Genomic DNA, 17,483 nt, shown 5'->3' on the forward strand with positions numbered 1-17,483 from the left:
AGAGGTCCTACCCACAAGCACAAGCTTTATCTGAGGCCACCACAAGGTCCTGCCTTCAACTCTGCATCCAAAAGGCTCTAGAAGAACACAAAATCAATCTGACTGCTGGTAGCTTTCCCTCTGATGGTGAAATATTTCTCTTCCTCCTCCATGGCTCATGTGAGAAGTGCATGTATCTGTGCATTGAGTGGTTCTCACAGAATGAAGCGAGAATCTACATGTCACTAATGTCACCAAATAACCCCTTTCCTTGGGAAATAACCTGCAATTCCCAAATGTGAAAGGGACTTTGTTTAACAACAGAAGCATGAAAGGAATTAAAATAAATTCCTTAGCTGAAAGTGAAAAATACACAATCTTAAAGAATTTTGTTTGTCTCCCTTTCATTTCTAGGTCCCAAGATTTTTACTAAAGCTTGGAAGTGTCATTTGGAGATCTAACTGCTATTTTTATTTTGTCCCACTTTGTGATTATAATGGGCTGAACTATGTGTCCCTGTCCCCTCAACCCACCTCCAAATTCATATGTTGAAGTCCTAAACCCCAGTAACTCAGAATGTGATTATATTTGGAGTTAGGGTCTTTAAACAGATAATCAAGGTTAAATGAGGTCACTAGGGTAGGCCCTAATCCAATCTGTCTGGTGTCCTTATAAGGAGAGGAGATTAGGACACAGACACACAAAGGGAAGACTATGTGAAAAAATAGAAAAGAGTTACGTGCAAGCCAAGGAGAAAAGCATTCAGAAAAAAATCAACCCTGCAGACACATGAACTTTCATTTAGAATCAAGAGAAAATAAATTTCTGTTGTTTAAGCCACTTTGTCTGTGGTACTTCATTATGGCAGCCCTAGAAGACTCCTATAAAGTGGACCTTCCGTATTCATGGGTTCCCCATGGGCAGGTTCAACCAACTGCAGATAGAAAATATTAGGAAAAAAAAATTCCAGAAAGTTCCAAAAGCAAAACTTGAATTTGCTGCATACTAGCAACTATTTATATAGCATTTACATTGTATTAGGTATTAGAAGTAATATAGAGATGATTTCAAGTACATGGGAGGATATGATTAGGTATATGCAAATACTACATCATTTTATACAAGGGACTTGTGGTATCCTCAGATTTCGGTGCCTGAGGGGGCGTGGGGGGTCCTGGAACCAATACCCCTTATATATACCGAGGGACGGCTCTAGTGACTTTCCCTATAGTATGTGCATAATAAATACAGGTGAAAGTCTGACTTATGAAGCTATAATCTCTACCTTGCTGGATCTTCTACAGAAAAGGCGGGAAATTCCAAATGAGCTTGTCCCAAACTGAGCTCAGCTAAGCTGGACAACAATTTCAGTCTTCAAGTTCATTTTAGCAGTGCTAAAACTCAATTGTAGTGTGAGCCTTTGCTGTGTGACTTCCTGATGGCTTGTGCTCCCTGTTGGTGCGCATATCTGAAAATGAACAAAACAGGCATTTGGTTAATTATATATTTTTCAACCTGAACAAATTTTATTCCTGAAGTTAGCCCAGCCTTTGCTTGTTTATTTGCTACTCCAAATAAGACAGTGAGCTATGTGGGCTAACAGAGCAATTTTTGCATCCAAAAAATTACAACAATAATTTAAGAATCCCAAAAAGAAAGAGGAAGAGGAGGACAAGTGAGGATATTTATTTTCAACTAACACAGTGTGTTCTCTCTACCAGCCACTGCCAGAAGTAAGAGACAGGCAGCAATACCTCTCCATCAAGAAGCATGCAGCCTTGGAGTCCATATGTTCTCTGAAATGCATATTTTCCAACATAGTGGTTCCCAGCAAGGACTTTAAAACCAGAATGGCCTGGGTTTGAATTTTGGCATCATCACTTACTGCTGTTTCATTTGTCAAGTTTTTAATCTCTGTTTCCTCATTTGTAAAATGGTAGTTTTATTATTGTTTGGAAGGCATTTCTTAATTATCATCATTCATGTTCAATACAAACCGTTACCATTTGTATAAAAGTTTGGGATATTGCAAAGCACTTTGACATATGTTATTGTTTTTATCCCTAAGATGCCTCTGTGAAGTCAAGGAAAGTTATCGTTACTCCTGTTTTATGTGTGAGGAAATTGAGTCTGAAAAAGTTAGATGACTTGCCCATGGCCACCAAAGAAGACAGTCTTAGACTCAATCCCAGGTCTTCAAATTCACAATGCTATGCTCTTTCCCATCAGTACACTGCCTACTCCCTTACTAAAGGTGACCTGGAAGTCCTCTGGTTGCTGTAGGCAAAGATTTATTTCAAAAATCCATCTTCCTGCAACAACCCATAAACCAGGCAGACTCCAACCACGCCAGACAAATGAAAGTCTACTAAATGTCTTTTCTCCAGGACGACCGATATCAACAATGATGATCTTCACAAGAAATTCTTGCACATCCCCTGGGGCTTCCTGCCAGGAATCAGGTCATTTTAAGAACGCATTTAATACATCTATGCTTTGAAAGGCAACTGCTATTGGCATGCTCAGGAGCACACTATCACAAGGCAGCCCACTCCTTGAGCTTTGGCTGCTGAAGGCAAGGGCAATTAACTGGCCTCCCAGCTTTTCATCACAGAATTTTCCCAGCATGGAATCTGAGTGATCTTAGGGCCAAAGGCCATTTGCCTGGGGTGTGCTCGCTGATGCAGAAATGTCTGGGCCTGGGCCTTGGATCGTAAAGCAGTATGGCTCAGATTTTCTTGAATGTAATCCTCAGTTTAAATATATATATATATATATATATATATATATATATATGGGAGGACCTTCAAGATGGCGGAGGAGTAAGCCATGGAGATCACCTTCCTCCCCACAAATACATCAGAAACACATCTACATGTGGAACAACTGCTACAGAACACCTACTGAACACTGGCAGAAGACCTCACACCTCCCAAAAGGCAAGAAACACACCACGTACCTGGGTAGGGCAAAAGAAAAAGGAAAAAACAGAGACAAAAGAATAGGGACGGGACCTGCACCTCTGGGAGGGAGCCGTGAAGGAGGAAATGTTTCCACACACTAGAAAGCCCTTCACTGGCGGAGATTGCAGGGGGCGGGGTAGGGGTAGGGGGAAAGCTTCACAGCCACGGAGGAGTGCATAGCAATAGGAGTGCAGAGGGCAAAGCGGAGAGATTCCCGCACAGAGGATCGGTGCCGACCAGCACTCACCAGCCCGAGAGGCTTGTCTGCTCACCCACCGGGACGGCAGGGACTGGGAGCTGAGGCTCGGGCTTCGGAGGTCGGATCGCAGGGAGAGGACTGGGGTTGGCGGCGTGAACACAGCCTGAAGGGGGCTAGTGCACCACAGCTAGCCAGGAGGGAGACCAGGAAAAAGTCTGGACCTGCCTAAGAGGCAAGAGACCATTGTTTTGGGGTGCGTGAGGTGTGGGGATTCAGAGCACTGCCTTAATAAGCTCCAGAGATGGGCGCGAACCGCAGCTATCAGCCCAGACCCCAGAGACGGGCATGAAATGCTAAGGCTGCTACTGCAGCCACCAAGAAGCCTGTGTGCAAGCACAGGTCACTATCCACACCTGCCCTCCCAGGAGCCCATACAGCCCGCCATTGCCAGGGTCCTGTGATCCAGGGACAACTTCCCCGGGAGAACCGGCCTCTACCACCACAGGCTCACCCCACATTCCGTACCCCTCCTTCCCCCCAGCCTGAGTGAGCCAGAGCCCCTAAATCAGCTGCTCCATTAACCCCATCCTATCTGGGCAGGGAACAAATGCCCTCAGGTGAGCTACACGCAGAGGCAAGGCCACATCAAAAGCTGAATCCCAGGAGGTGAGCGAACAAAGAAGAGAAAGGGAAATCTCTCCCAGCAGCCTCAGGAGCAGCAGATTAAATCTCCACAATCAACTTGATGTACCCTGCATCTCTGGAATACCTGAATAGACAATAAATCATCCTAAAATTGAGGCGGTGGACTTTGGGAGCAACTGTAGACTTGGGGTTTGCTTTCTGCACCTAATTTGTTTCTGGTTTTATGTTTATCTTAGTTTAGTATTTAGAGTTTATTATCATTGGTAGATTTATTAATTTGGTGGCTGTTTTCGTTTTTTTTTTTCGTCTTATGCATAGATATATATTTCTTTCTTTTCTTTCTCATTTTGTGCGTGTGTATGTGTATGCTTCTTTGTGTGATTTTCTCTGTACAGCTTTGCTTTTACCATTTGTCCTAGGGTTCTGTGTTTCCATTTTTGGGGGGTTCTCTTTTTTTTTGTTAGTATACTTTTTAGCACTTGCTGTCATCAGTGGATTTGTTGTTTGGTTTGGTTGCTCTCTTCTTTCTTTCTTTCTTTTTATAAATTACTTTTTAAATTTTTTATTTTTAATAATTTTTTAATTTTAATAACGTTATTTTATTTTTCTTTCTTTCTTTCTTTTTTTCTCCCTTTTCTTCTGAGCTGTGTGGTTGACAGGGACCTGGTGCTCTGGCTGGGTTTCAGGCCTGTGCCTCTGAGGTGGGAGAGCCGAGTTCAGGACACTGGTCCACCAGAGACCTCCCAGCTCCATGTAATATCAAATGGCGAAAGCTCTCCCAGAGATCTCCATCTCAACACCAAGACCCAGCTCCACTCAGTGACCAGCAAGCTACAGTGCTGGACACCCTATGCCAAACAACTAGCAAGACAGGAACACACCCCACCCATTAGCACAGAGGCTGCCTAAAATCATAATAAGGTCAGAGACACCCCAAAACACACCACCAGACACAGTCCTGCCCACCAGAAAGACAAGATCCAGCCTCATCCACCAGAACACAGGCACCAGTTCCATCCACCAGGAAGTATACACATCCCACTGAACCAACCTTAGCCACTGGAGGCAGACACCAAAAATAACGGGAACTACGAACTGGCACCCTACGAAAAGGAGACCCCAAACACAGTAAGTGAAGCAAAATGAGAAGACAGAGAAACACACAGCAGATGAAGGAGCAAGGTAAAAACCCACCAGACCAAACAAATGAAGAGGAAATAGGCAGTCTACCTACCTGAAAAGGAATTCACAGTAATGATAGTAAAGATGATCCAAAATCTTGGAAATCGATTAGACAAAATACAAGGAACGTTTAACAAGGACCTAGAAGAAATAAAGAGCAAACAAACAATGATGAACAACACAATAAATGAAATTAAAAATTGTCTAGAAGGAATAGATAGCAGAATAACTGAGGCAGAAGAACGGATAAGTGACCTGGAAGATAAAATAGTGGAAATAAGTACAGCAGAGCAGAATAAAGGAAAAAGAATGAAAAAAATTGAGGACAGTCTCAGAGACCTCTGGGACAATATTAAACGCACCAATATTCGAATTATAGGGATCCCAGAAGAAGAAAAGAAAAAGAAAGGGACTGAGAAAATATATGAAGAGATTATAGTTGAAAACTTCCCTAATATGAGAAAGGAAATAGTCAATCAATTCCAGGAAGTGCAGAGAGTCCCATACAGGATAAATGCAAGGAGAAACATGCCAAGACACATATTAATCAAATTGGCAAAGATTAAATACAAAGAAAAATTATTAAAAGCAGCAAGGGAAAAACAACAAATAACATACAAGAGAACCCCCTTAAGGTTAACACCTGATCTTTCAGCAGAAACTCTGCAAGCCAGAAGGGAGTGGCAAGACATATTTAAAGTGATGAAACGGAAAAACCTACAACCAAGATTACCCTACCCAGCAAGGATCTCATTCACATTTGATGGGGAAATCAAAAACTTTACAGATGAGCAAAAGCTAAGAGAATTCAGCACCACCAAACCAGCTTTACAACAAATGCTAAAGGAACTTCTCTAGGCAGAAAACACAAGAGAAGGAAAAGACCTACAATAACAAACCCAAAACAATTAAGAAAATGGGAATAGGAACATACATATCGATAAATACCTTAAATGTAAATGGATTAAATGCTCCAACCAAAAGACACAGACTGGCTGAATGGATACAAAACAAGACCCATATATATGCTGTCTACAAGAGACCCACTTCTGACCTAGGGACACATACAGACTGAAAGTGAGGGGATGGAAAAAGATATTCCATGCAAATGGAAATCAAAAGGAAGCTGGAGTAGCAATTCTCATATCAGAAAAAATAGACTTTAAAACAAAGACTATTGCAAGAGACAAAGAAGGACACCACATAATGATCAAGGGATCAATCCAAGAAGAGATATAACAATTGTAAATATTTATGCACCCAACATAGGAGCACGTCAATACATAGGCAAATGCTAACAGCCATAAAAGGGAAAATCGACAGTAACACAATCATAGTAGGGGACTTTAACACCCCACTTTCAACAATGGACAGATCATCCAAAATGGAAATAAATAAGGAAACACGAGCTTTAAATGATACATTAAACAAGATGGACTTAATTGATATTTATAGGACATTCCATCCCAAAACAACAGAATACACTTTCTTCTCAAGTGCTCATGGAACATTCTCCAGGATAGATCATATCTTGGGTCATAAATTAAGCCTGGGTAAATTTAAGAAAATTGAAAGCGTATCAAGTACCTTTTCGGACCACAGTGCTATGAGACTAGACATCAAATACAGGAAAAACTCTGTAAAAAATACAAACACATGGAGGCTAAACAATACACCACTAAATAACCATGAGATCACTGAAGAAGTCAAAGAGAAAATCAAAAAATACCTAGAAACAAATGACAATGAAAACACGATGACCTAAAACCTATGGGATGCAGCAAAAGCAGTTCTAAGAGGGAAGTTTATAGCAATAAAACCCTACCTCAAGAAACAAGAAACATCTCAAATAGACAACCAACCTTTACACCTAAAGCAATTAGAGAAAGAAGGACAAAAAAAAAACCCAAAGTTAGCAGAAGGAAAGAAATCATAAAGATCAGATCAAAAATAAACGAAAAAGAAATGAAGGAAACAATAGCAAAGATCAATAAAAATAAAATCTGGTGCTTTCAGAAGATAAAATTGATATACCATTAGCCAGACTCATCAAAGAAAAAAGGGGAAAGACTCAAATCAATAGAATTAGAAATGAAAAAGGAGAAGTAACAACTGACACTGCAGATATACAAAGGATCATGAGAGATTACTACAAGCAACTCTATGCCAATAAAATGGAGAACCTGGAAGAAATGGACAAATTCTTAGAAGAGCACAACCTTCTGAAACTGAACCAGGAAGAAATAGAAAGTATAAACAGAGCAATCAAACGCATGGAAATTGAGACTGTGATTAAAACTCTTCCAACAAACAAAAGCCCAGGACCAGATGGCAAATTCTATCAAACATTTAGAGAAGAGCTAACACCTATCCTTCTATCAAACATTTAGAGAAGAGCTAACACCTATCCTTCTATCAAATATTTAGAGAAGAGCTAACACCTATCCTTCTATCAAACATTTAGAGAAGAGCTAACACCTATCCTTCTCAAACTCTTCCAATATATAGCAGAGGGAGGAATACTCCCAAACTCAGTCTACGAGGCCACCATCACGCTGATACCAAAACCAGAAAAAGATGTCACAAAAAAAGAAAACTACAGGCCAATATCACTGATGAACATAGATGCAAAAATCCTCCACAAAATACTAGCAAACAGAATATAACAGCACATTAAAAGGATCATACACCATGATCATACACCATGATCAATTGGGGTTTATCCCAGGAATGCAAGGGGTCTTCAATATACGCAAATCAATCAACATGATACACCATATTAACAAATTGAAGGAGAAAAACCATATGATCATCTCAATAGATGCAGAAAAGCTTCTGAAAATATTCAACGCCCATTTACGATAAAAACCCTCCAGAAAGTAGGCATAGAGGGAACTTACCTCAACATAATACAGGCCATATATGACAAACCCACAGCCAACATCATTCTCAATGGTGAAAAACTGAAACCATTTCCACTAAGATCAGGAACAAGACAAAGTTGTCCACGCTCACCACTATTATTCAACATAATTTTGGAAGTTTTAGCCACAGCAATCAGAGAAGAAAAAGAAATAAAAGGAATACAAATTGGAAAAGAAGAAGTAAAGCTGTCACTGTTTGCAGATGACATCATATTACAGATAGAGAATCCTAAAGATGCTACCAGAAAACTACTAGAGCTAATCAATGAATTTGGTAAAGTAGCAGGATACAAAATTATTGCCCAGAAATCTCTTGCATTCCTATACACTAATGATGAAACATCTGAAAGAGAAATTAAGGAAACACTCCCATTTACCACTGCAACAAAAAGAATAAAATACCGAGGAATAAACCTACCAAAGGAGACGAAAGACCTGTATGCAGAAAACTGTAAGACACTGATGAAAGAAATTAAAGATGATACAAACAGATGGAGAGATATACCATGTTCTTGGATTGGAAGAATCAACATTGTGAAAATGACTATACTACTCAAAGCAATCTATAGATTCAATGCAATCCCTATCAAACTACCCCTGGCATTTTTTCACAGAACTAGAACAAAAAATTTCAAAATTTGTGTGGAAACACAAAAGATCCTGAACAGCCAAAGCAATCTTGAGAAAGAAAAACGGAGCTGGAGGAATCAGGCTCCTGGACTTCAGACTATATTGCAAAGCTACAGTAATCAAGACAGTATGGTACTGGCATAAAAACAGAAATGTAAATAAATGGAACAGGATAGAAAGCCCAGAGGTAAACCCATGCACATATGGTCACCTTATCTTTGATGAAGGAGGCAAGGATATACAATGGAGAAAAGACAGCATTTTCAATTAAGTGATGCTGGGGAAACTGGACAGCTACATGTAAAAGAATGAAATTAGAACACTCCCTAACACCATACACAAAACTAAACTCAAAATGGATTAAAGACCTAAATGTAAGGCCAGACATTATAAAACTCTTAGAGGAAAACATAGGCAGAACACTCTATAACATAAATTACAGCAAGATCCTTTTTGACCCACTTCCTACCGTAATGGAAATAAAAACAAGAATAAACAAATGGGACCTAATGAAACTTAAAAGCTTTTGCACAGCAAAGAAATGATAAAGAGGATGAAAAGACAACCTTCAGAATGGGAGAAAACATCTGCAAATGAAGCAACTGACAGAGGATTAATCTCCAAAATTTACAAGCAGCTCATGCAGCTCAATATCAAAAAACACAAACAACCCAATCCAAAAATAGGCAGAAGACCTAAACAGACATTTCTCCAAAGAAGATATACAGATTGCCAACAAACGTATGAAAAGATGCTCAACATCACTAATCATTAGAGAAATGCAAATCAAAACTGCAATGAGGTATCACATCACACAGGTCAAAATGGCCATCATCAAAAAATCTACAAACAATAAATGCTGGAGAGGGTGTGGAGAAAAGGGAACTCTCTCGCACTGTTGGTGGGAAGGTAAATTGATACAGCCACTATGGAGAACAGTATGGAGGTTCCCTAAAAAACTAAAAATAGAACTACCATAGGACCCAGCAATCCCACTACTGGGCATATACCCTGAGAAAACCATAATTCAAAAAGAGTCATGTAACACAATGTTCATTGCAGCTCTACTTACAATAACCAGGACATGGAAGCAACCTAAATGTCAATTGACAGATGAATGGATAAAGAAGATGTGGCACATATATACAATGGAATATTACTCAACCATAAAAAGAAATGAAATTGAGTTACTTGTAGTGAGGTGGATGGACCTAGAGTCTGTCATGCAGAGTTAAGTAAGTCAGAAAGAGAAAAACAAATACCGTATGCTAACACATGTATATGGAATCTAAAAAAATAAAGTGGTTCTGAAGAACCTAGGGGCAGGACAGCAATAAAGATGCAGATGTAGAGAATGGACTTGAAGACACGGGTAGGGGGAAGGGTAAGCTGGGACGAAGTGAGAGAGTGGCATGGATGTATATACACTACCAAATGTAGAATACATAGCAGTGGGAAGCAGCCGCATAGCACAGGGAGATCAGCTCGGTGCTTTCTGACCACCTAGAGGGCTGGGATAGGGAGGGTGGGAGGGAGACACAAGAGGGAGGGGATATGGGGATATATGTATATGCATAGCTGATTCACTTTGTTATAAAGCAGAAACACACCACTATAAAGCAATTATACTCCAATAAAGATGTTTATATATATATATATTTGTTTATATCATGTGTATGTATGTTTATATCATGATCCATTTACAGGTGCATTTGAAAACAGTGGGTAGAGAAATCAGTTTAGCGAGAGCAGCTAATACTTTAAAAATTAATTAGAGTAGAATAGAATAGATTGCTTGTAGTTGTACTAAATATCTGTCTATCTATCTATATATCTATTCACCTACCTATCATCTAACAATTTATCTTTGAACTGGGACATCATGTTTAATTTATTTCTTACTGAGGTTCATAGTCAAAAATGCTTGAAAAACCCCAGTTCAAAGGAATGTCAATAGAAGGGGGCTGGAGTTGGTCAGGATTTGAAGGAAAAGTCATAATATGGTTTGAGAAGATACAGGGATTCTACCCGCTTCTGACTGGGTTTTTTCAATGGCTCCTCACCCTCGTTACCCAGTTCCCCCCCTTCCTTGCTTGGCATACACAGCAATAGGTGATCCATCTGCTGACATCTCCAGCCTCATGGCTAGCCGCTCGTGTCACCATCTCATCCTAAACTTCAGCAGCACCAAACTATTTGCCATTTGGGTAGCAATCCCAGTTTCCTCATCCCTACAGGCTTCTGCTCATATATTTCTTCTATCTAGAAATCCTGTTCTCACTGTGCTGTGCCTTTGCTTTGGTAATGCCTGTTCATGCTTTCACTTGTTCACCTGAATCACCACCACCTACCTTCTCCAGGAAGCTTTTGTGCATCACTCAGCATTCATTCATTCATTTAGCATTTAACAAATATTCACGAGATACAGACCTAGTGCTGGAGATATTATGGTCAACCAGAAAGAAGCTCCTGCCCTCCTGGGAGTTTACATCTAATGGATGAACAGATGGTAAATAAACAACTAAATATGTGATATAATGAAGCAAGTTGAAAAAAATGAAGCACAATAAGAGAGGGATGGGGTAGTCGAGGAAATCTTCACCTAAGGAGGAATTCTGAGCAGAAAACTGGGTTAGGCTACAGAGCAAGCCATGAGTATGTCTGGGGGAAGAGTATTTCAGAACAAGGGAACAGCAAGTTCAAAGACTCTGAAGTGGAAGAGCGTCTGGTGTTCCCTGGTGGAGCTCGTTTATTCCTCCTCTGGGCAACTTAGCACCTTCTGTATACTTTTATTACACTGAATTATAATGTTCTTCTTTGTTTTTTCTACTTAAACATGAGCTTCTTGATGGTATCTAGGAACTAACTAAAAATGGATCCCTCTACATATTTGAGTGTGTGAAGAATGAAATCAATATATGATTAAGGAAATGACTGACAGAATGAATAAAAGAGTAAAGCTTTCCCCCTTCCTTCTTAGGATCCTCTGGAATAAGACAAGTATCTGCATCCAGGAGAGGATATAATTCATTCTTGACTATATAGATAAGGAAATTGATACTCAGAGAAAAAAAGTCATTGCCTAGGGCCTCACTGGAAATTAGTGGGAGAGTCAGGGCTAAATTCCAGGTCTCTTGAGACATTCAGGTCTGGTCTAGTAATCTTTCCATCAGGCCTGTAGCTATATCCTGAGGGGAAGGGAGAAGCAGGGGAGACCTGCCTGTCTGTGCTCAGCATTCCGGCAAAAGGAGCACTCCAAGAAATGCATACATTGAAAGGAAAACTCTGGAAAGGAAAAAAAAGAAACAAACTTTCCCTAGAACTACCTCAGCTAATACAAGCAAAACCAAAAGAAAAGATGGGTAGATTGGTTAATTCTGTGAAAAATATGCCACATTAAGTTGAACCATCCAAACGCATTAGTTTGAAAAATATATTGCCTTTCAAAATATAGATAGTTGTGTTAAATCAGGGTTTAGAAATTCCTCTTGGCTCTACAAATATTCAGTCTTGTGAAAAAAGATGCCATGGTCCTGAACATGTTTTCAACTGTCTAGAAAATGAATCTTAGAATATTAGGGCTAGGAGAAAAGAAACTACTTCAGGGACTTCCCTGGTGTCACACTGGTTAAATCCGCCTGCCAACGCAGGGGACACGGGTTCGAGCCGTGGTCTGGGAAGATCCCACATGCCGTGGAGCATCTAAGCCCGTGTGCCGCAACTACTGAGCCAGGGCTCTAGAGCCTGTGAGCCACAACTACTGAAGCGCACACACCTAGAGCCCGTGCTCCGCAACAAGAGAAGCCACCGCAATGAGAAGCCTGAGCACCGCAACAAAGAATAGGCCCCACTCGCCAACTAGAGAAAGGCTGCGCGCAGCAACGAAGACCCAATGCAGCCAAAAATGAATATTTTTTGGAATAAAAATATTGTATATTTCTCTTATAATAAAGCCCTTTATGTCTTAATTTCTATAAAAAAAGATATCTTAATGCATACATCTATTTACACAGGAATTAGTAGAATTGATGCTTAACTGTGCCTGGCTTTAGTTATAAATTGTGTTCACTAAGGGAGTCTTTTTTTTTTTTTCCACACAGACACACTGTATTTTATTTTTACAAGAGATAAATAAACTGACACCAAGCATTGTAAATGGATGACCACAACAAAAACAACAATGATTGCAATTACCAGACATGAAACACACTCACACTATGTCATAATATTGACATTCAGTCCAGTAATCCTCCACTGTAACAGTTCCTTTACTTTGCAGTGAAAATTGATTCGTATTATTTTTTGCCTCTGAGTCTTTGTGGGATTTTTTTTTATTCAAACGGAAAGTCACAAAAATTATAATCATCCTCATCAGTTCACTCAGTCCCATGTAATTAATTTTTTTTCCATCTTGATCTTTTGTTACCACTTTTATGAGTTCATGAGTTTTCCATTAGAGTTCTGAAAATGCTTATTCATTCAGTTCAGCAGTATAGTCAGTTACCAGAAACCTGTACTTGTCAGAGTCTTTTCCATGAATTCCTTGAAGATGAAACCCTTTTATAGGAACATTTTTGCAAAAGCATAAGAGTACACCCAGAACTGTCTGTAAATGACAAAAGACTTTAAAATGACCATGGTTAGAGATTTGATGAAAGTTCATAATAATGGAATTGACAAGGAAATTTAGTTATTTCTGAGATATACATTTTAAAGTAATAACTAGAATTATGACTTATAACATTATACCAGAACATATAAGATTTTTAGAAATTCCATGTAATGTCTGAAACATTTATATTAACATATATCCATACAAATAACCCAAAGAAAGTTTAGTATTAGTTGTTTTGTTTGTTTGCTTGTTTGTTTACACTGCAGGTTTTTATTAGTCATCAATTTTATACACATCAGTGTATACATGTCAATCCCAATCGCCCAATTTAGCACACCACCATCCCCACCCCACCATTGTTTTCCCCCCTTGGTGTCCATACGTTTGTTCTCTACATCTGTGTCTCAACTTCTGCCCTGCCGGTTCATCTGTACCATTTTTCTAGGTTCCACATACATGCGTTAATATACGATATTTGTTTTTCTCTTTCTGACTTACTTCATTCTGTTTGACAGTCTCTATATCCAACCACGTCTCAACAAATGACTCAATTTCGTTCCTTTTTATGGCTGAGTAATATTCCATTGTATATATGTGCCACATCAAAAATAAATATTTTTTAAAAATTAAAAAAAAAACCTACTCCAAAGTCCTAATTTTATAATGTAGATGAGGAGGCAGAGCAGTGGTCTGTCAAGCCATGCCTACAACCCATGCCTGTTCTCTCTCCTGTCAGGGTCCTCCATCCCACCATGCTGCCTTTAGCTTGCCCACGGTAAAAATTGGATTCTTTTGCGGGGTGGGGGGGGGTGTTTTTTGTCTTTCTTGGTTTTAGCCCCGCAGCGCAGCTTGCAGGATCTCAGTTCCCTGGACCAGGGATTGAACCCGGGCCACAGCAGTGGAAGCCCGGAATCCTAACCACTAGGCCACCAGGGAACCCCCAAGCTTGACCACTGTAGATCATTTGTCTTCCTCAACTGTGTGACAGAATCTTTCCCCCCAATTATAGGATGGGGTCTCTAAGGATAATTGCAAAGTGCTGGACTCTATTACCCTTTTCCTAGATTCCAAGATGTCAGAAGAAAGATTGCAACATGATCACATCAAGTTGTGTCAGATAAAAAGAGTTTGCAAGAATCTTAAATCCAAGGACCTCTTTCTAATTTGCTCCGTTTCTCTTTGACCTTCAAATAAGGCTTAATGAGAGCTGATCTCACAAATATCCGTTTTTCTTAGCACAGCTTATATTGAAAGGAGAATTGGAGGTTCCTCCCATATAACAATAAGGTTGTGAAATGTGCTCAAAGATAGTATCAATAATATGCCTTGGAGAGTTCTTTGCTTTTACATTTCTTAACTGATAGTCAAAGAAAATATTTATATTTTTTAAAACAAACTTTTTATTTTTAGAACAATTTTAGGTTTACTTTTTGTTGCAAAGATAATATTGGAAGTTCCCATATATCCCTCACCTAGTTTCCCCAGTTGCTAACATCTTCTATAACCATGGTACATTTGTCACAACTAAGGAACCAAGATTGGTAATCATTATTAAACTATATTTTACTTGGATGCCACTAAATTTTACCTAATGTCCTTGTTCTGCTCCAGGATCCCATGCAGAAAACCATATTACATTTGGTCAACTGGTCTCCGTAGCCTTCTCTGGCCAACAACAGTTTCCTCAGACTTGCTTTGTTTTTGATGACCTTGACCGTTTCGAAGACTACTGGTTAGAGACACTGCCCTTCAGTTTGGGTTTGTCTTATAACTTTTTTCACAGTTACACTGGTATTTTGGGTTTGGGGGAGGAAGATCACAGAGCTGAAGTGCCATTCTCATCACATCATGTCAAGGATACATGCAACCAACATGAGTGTCACTGGTGGTTGCCGTAATCACCTGGCTGAGAACTGGACTAAATAAAAATGACACTTTTAAATCATGTGTCAGAAATCACCTCGTTTGCCAAAACTCTTCTCACTACACTTTCCAGGAGTTTGCAAAACGTTCCACTTTCTTCTTCCCTCTAGTCCTTTGTTCCTGCTGCTGCTTCTGCCTGGAACACAACTTCTCCTTTTGCCTTGGCTAATCCCCACTCATCCATCAATATTCAGTTCTGACCTTACATTTCTTCCAGGTCCCTCACTCTATTTAGGCAGGGTAGGGTATCCCTATTCTTTGTTCTCACAGAACCCAGCTTGGACCATTGGCAGGCTGCTTCATGTATACTTACTGTCTTACCACCTTGTTCTCATCTATGAGCTTTTTGAGGAACACGACCATGTACTACATATGTTTTTATCTTTAGTATCTACACATAGAAGGAACTTAAGCAATGCTCATTGAACAGATGAATGAATTGATAAGTCTGAGCCATAACACTGACCAATAAATATTATCTCCATTTTGAAAATGGGAAACTGAGGCTCAGTATACTAGATAACTTCCCCAAATTCACACAGCTAGTAGGGGCAAAGCCAAGACTCAATCCCAGGTCTTTTGACTACATCCTTCTTTATAACTTCAACTTATTCTTAGAATCTGAAATTACAAGGGTCTGCCTGCTACCTGGTGATGTATATAAATTCCTTAGTATCTGCAGGTTGTTATTATGCCATCTTACCTCTTACCGTAGGTTCAGCTGGTACCATTTGGATCTTGACTACAGTGTTCTGATTTAGTTTAATGTACTGGGTATTGAGCCTTAACTGTAAGAGCCCCATATTCTCTCCTAAAATTTAATGCAGGGTCCCCAAGGGACTCCAAGAGCTTATCTCTTTCAAAGCAAATTTATTTTAAGAGTGTCCTTAGTGCTGGAAGACAAAATGTGATCACTTACATTATTTGCACTCACTGCTCATAATATTTTTCCTAGAGAAGCAATTGCTAGTCCTGATTTGGAGATAATCAAAAGTCTTGGTTCATAAGGATTACCACATTTTGAGCTCATCTCTTGTTTTTTTTTAATTAATTAATTAATTATTTAAAATTTTTGGCTGCATTGGGTCTTTGTTGCTGCACGCGGGCTTTTCTCTAGTTGCAGTGAGCAGGGCTACTCTTCATTGCAGTGCGCGGGCTTCTCATTGGGTGGCTTCTCTTGTTGCAGAGTGTGGGCTCTAGGCGCGTGGGCTTCAGTAGTTGTGGCACTCGGGCTCAGTAGTTGTGGCTCGTGGGCTCTAGAGCACAGGCTCAGTAGTTGTGGTGCACAGGCTTAGTTGCTCCGTGGCATGTGGGATCTTCCAAGACCAGGGCTGGAACCCGTGCCCCCTGCATTGGCAGGTGGATTCTTAACCACTGTGCCACCAGGGAAGTCCTCATCTCTTGTTTTATAGAAGATGACACAGAGATCCAGGAAGCTAGTCACCTGCTGAAGGTCACTCAGCCCGATGGAAATGAGGCCATGTCCTGAATATCCTCTCAGTGTCCTTTCTCTCCATCATCTGGCCTCCACTAGAGTTGGATGAATTCCAGAATACTATGTAAGTACATAAATTCCCCAAGGAATATGATGAAATCTTAAGAGTTCCTGAAGACGGAATAATGGAAACATGTGCCATAAGTACAGCTATTCTCTCATCTCTTCTTTGTTCTCTCTCTTTTTTTTTTTCTTCTTCCCTCTACTTGAGCAAGTGGGTTACAGTCAGAAAGAGAGAGAAGTGGGCAGAGTTCCAAACTAATTATAACATCTAAACTTAACCTACCGCTAAACAAACATATGCTAGATTTTCTAGACAAGTTCCAATTTCAAGTATTCTGTTCACTCTCCCTTAAGAATTTTTCACAGTGCTAAATTCAAAATGGAAACCTCACTACTCAAAGCAAGGATAGGTAGTGCTTCTGAAGGTTGTGCCAGAGAAACTTCAGCTGAATGGCAACATGATTAGAGTTTTCCTTCTTGACATTCAGCATCCTTTTGGTTTTCTCAGCCAAAATCCCAGGGTACCAATTTCCCTTTAATTGTTGGTTAAGCATCCTATTCACTCCCATCTACAACTGCCTACCCAAGAACATCCCAGCTAAACAGCAGTCTTCAAACTATTTCACTCTCCCACTCCACTTTCTTTTGTATGGTTTCCAAGCTAAGAATGGTTTTTGCACTCTTAACAGTTGAAAATAATAAATAAATAAATATTAAAGCATAATAATATTTCTTGGTATACGAAAAGTATATTAAATTCATATTTCAATGTCCATAAATAAAATACTGAGTTTCATCAATGAAAAATTTGTAGAAATTCATTTTCTCTCCTTTACCTATGTCACAGCCTCAGTTTTGCCCTTTGGTTCACAAAGCCTAAAATATTTACTATCTGGCTTTTTACATAAAAAGTTTGCCTCCCCTT

At 39.7% G+C, this 17,483-nt stretch overlaps 1 protein-coding gene across 1 annotated transcript in view; it reads right to left on the reverse strand.

Moving 5' to 3' along the window:
- Positions 1-952: 952 nt before the first annotated feature.
- Positions 953-17,483, reverse strand: part of LRATD2 (LRAT domain containing 2) — a 92,807-nt gene continuing 76,276 nt past the window's right edge. Inside the window, exon 3 of the mRNA XM_027132434.1 lies at positions 953-1,447. Coding sequence (XP_026988235.1) covers positions 1,325-1,447 — 123 coding nt within the window. The 3' untranslated portion in view covers positions 953-1,324. The remainder of the gene's footprint in view (positions 1,448-17,483) is intronic.

The sequence above is a fragment of the Aethalodelphis obliquidens genome, unplaced genomic scaffold (genome assembly GCF_003676395.1).
Source record: "Aethalodelphis obliquidens isolate GAN/ISIS:26980383/991018 unplaced genomic scaffold, ASM367639v1 scaffold41, whole genome shotgun sequence".
In the NCBI taxonomy this organism is placed as follows: Eukaryota; Metazoa; Chordata; class Mammalia; order Artiodactyla; family Delphinidae; genus Aethalodelphis; species Aethalodelphis obliquidens.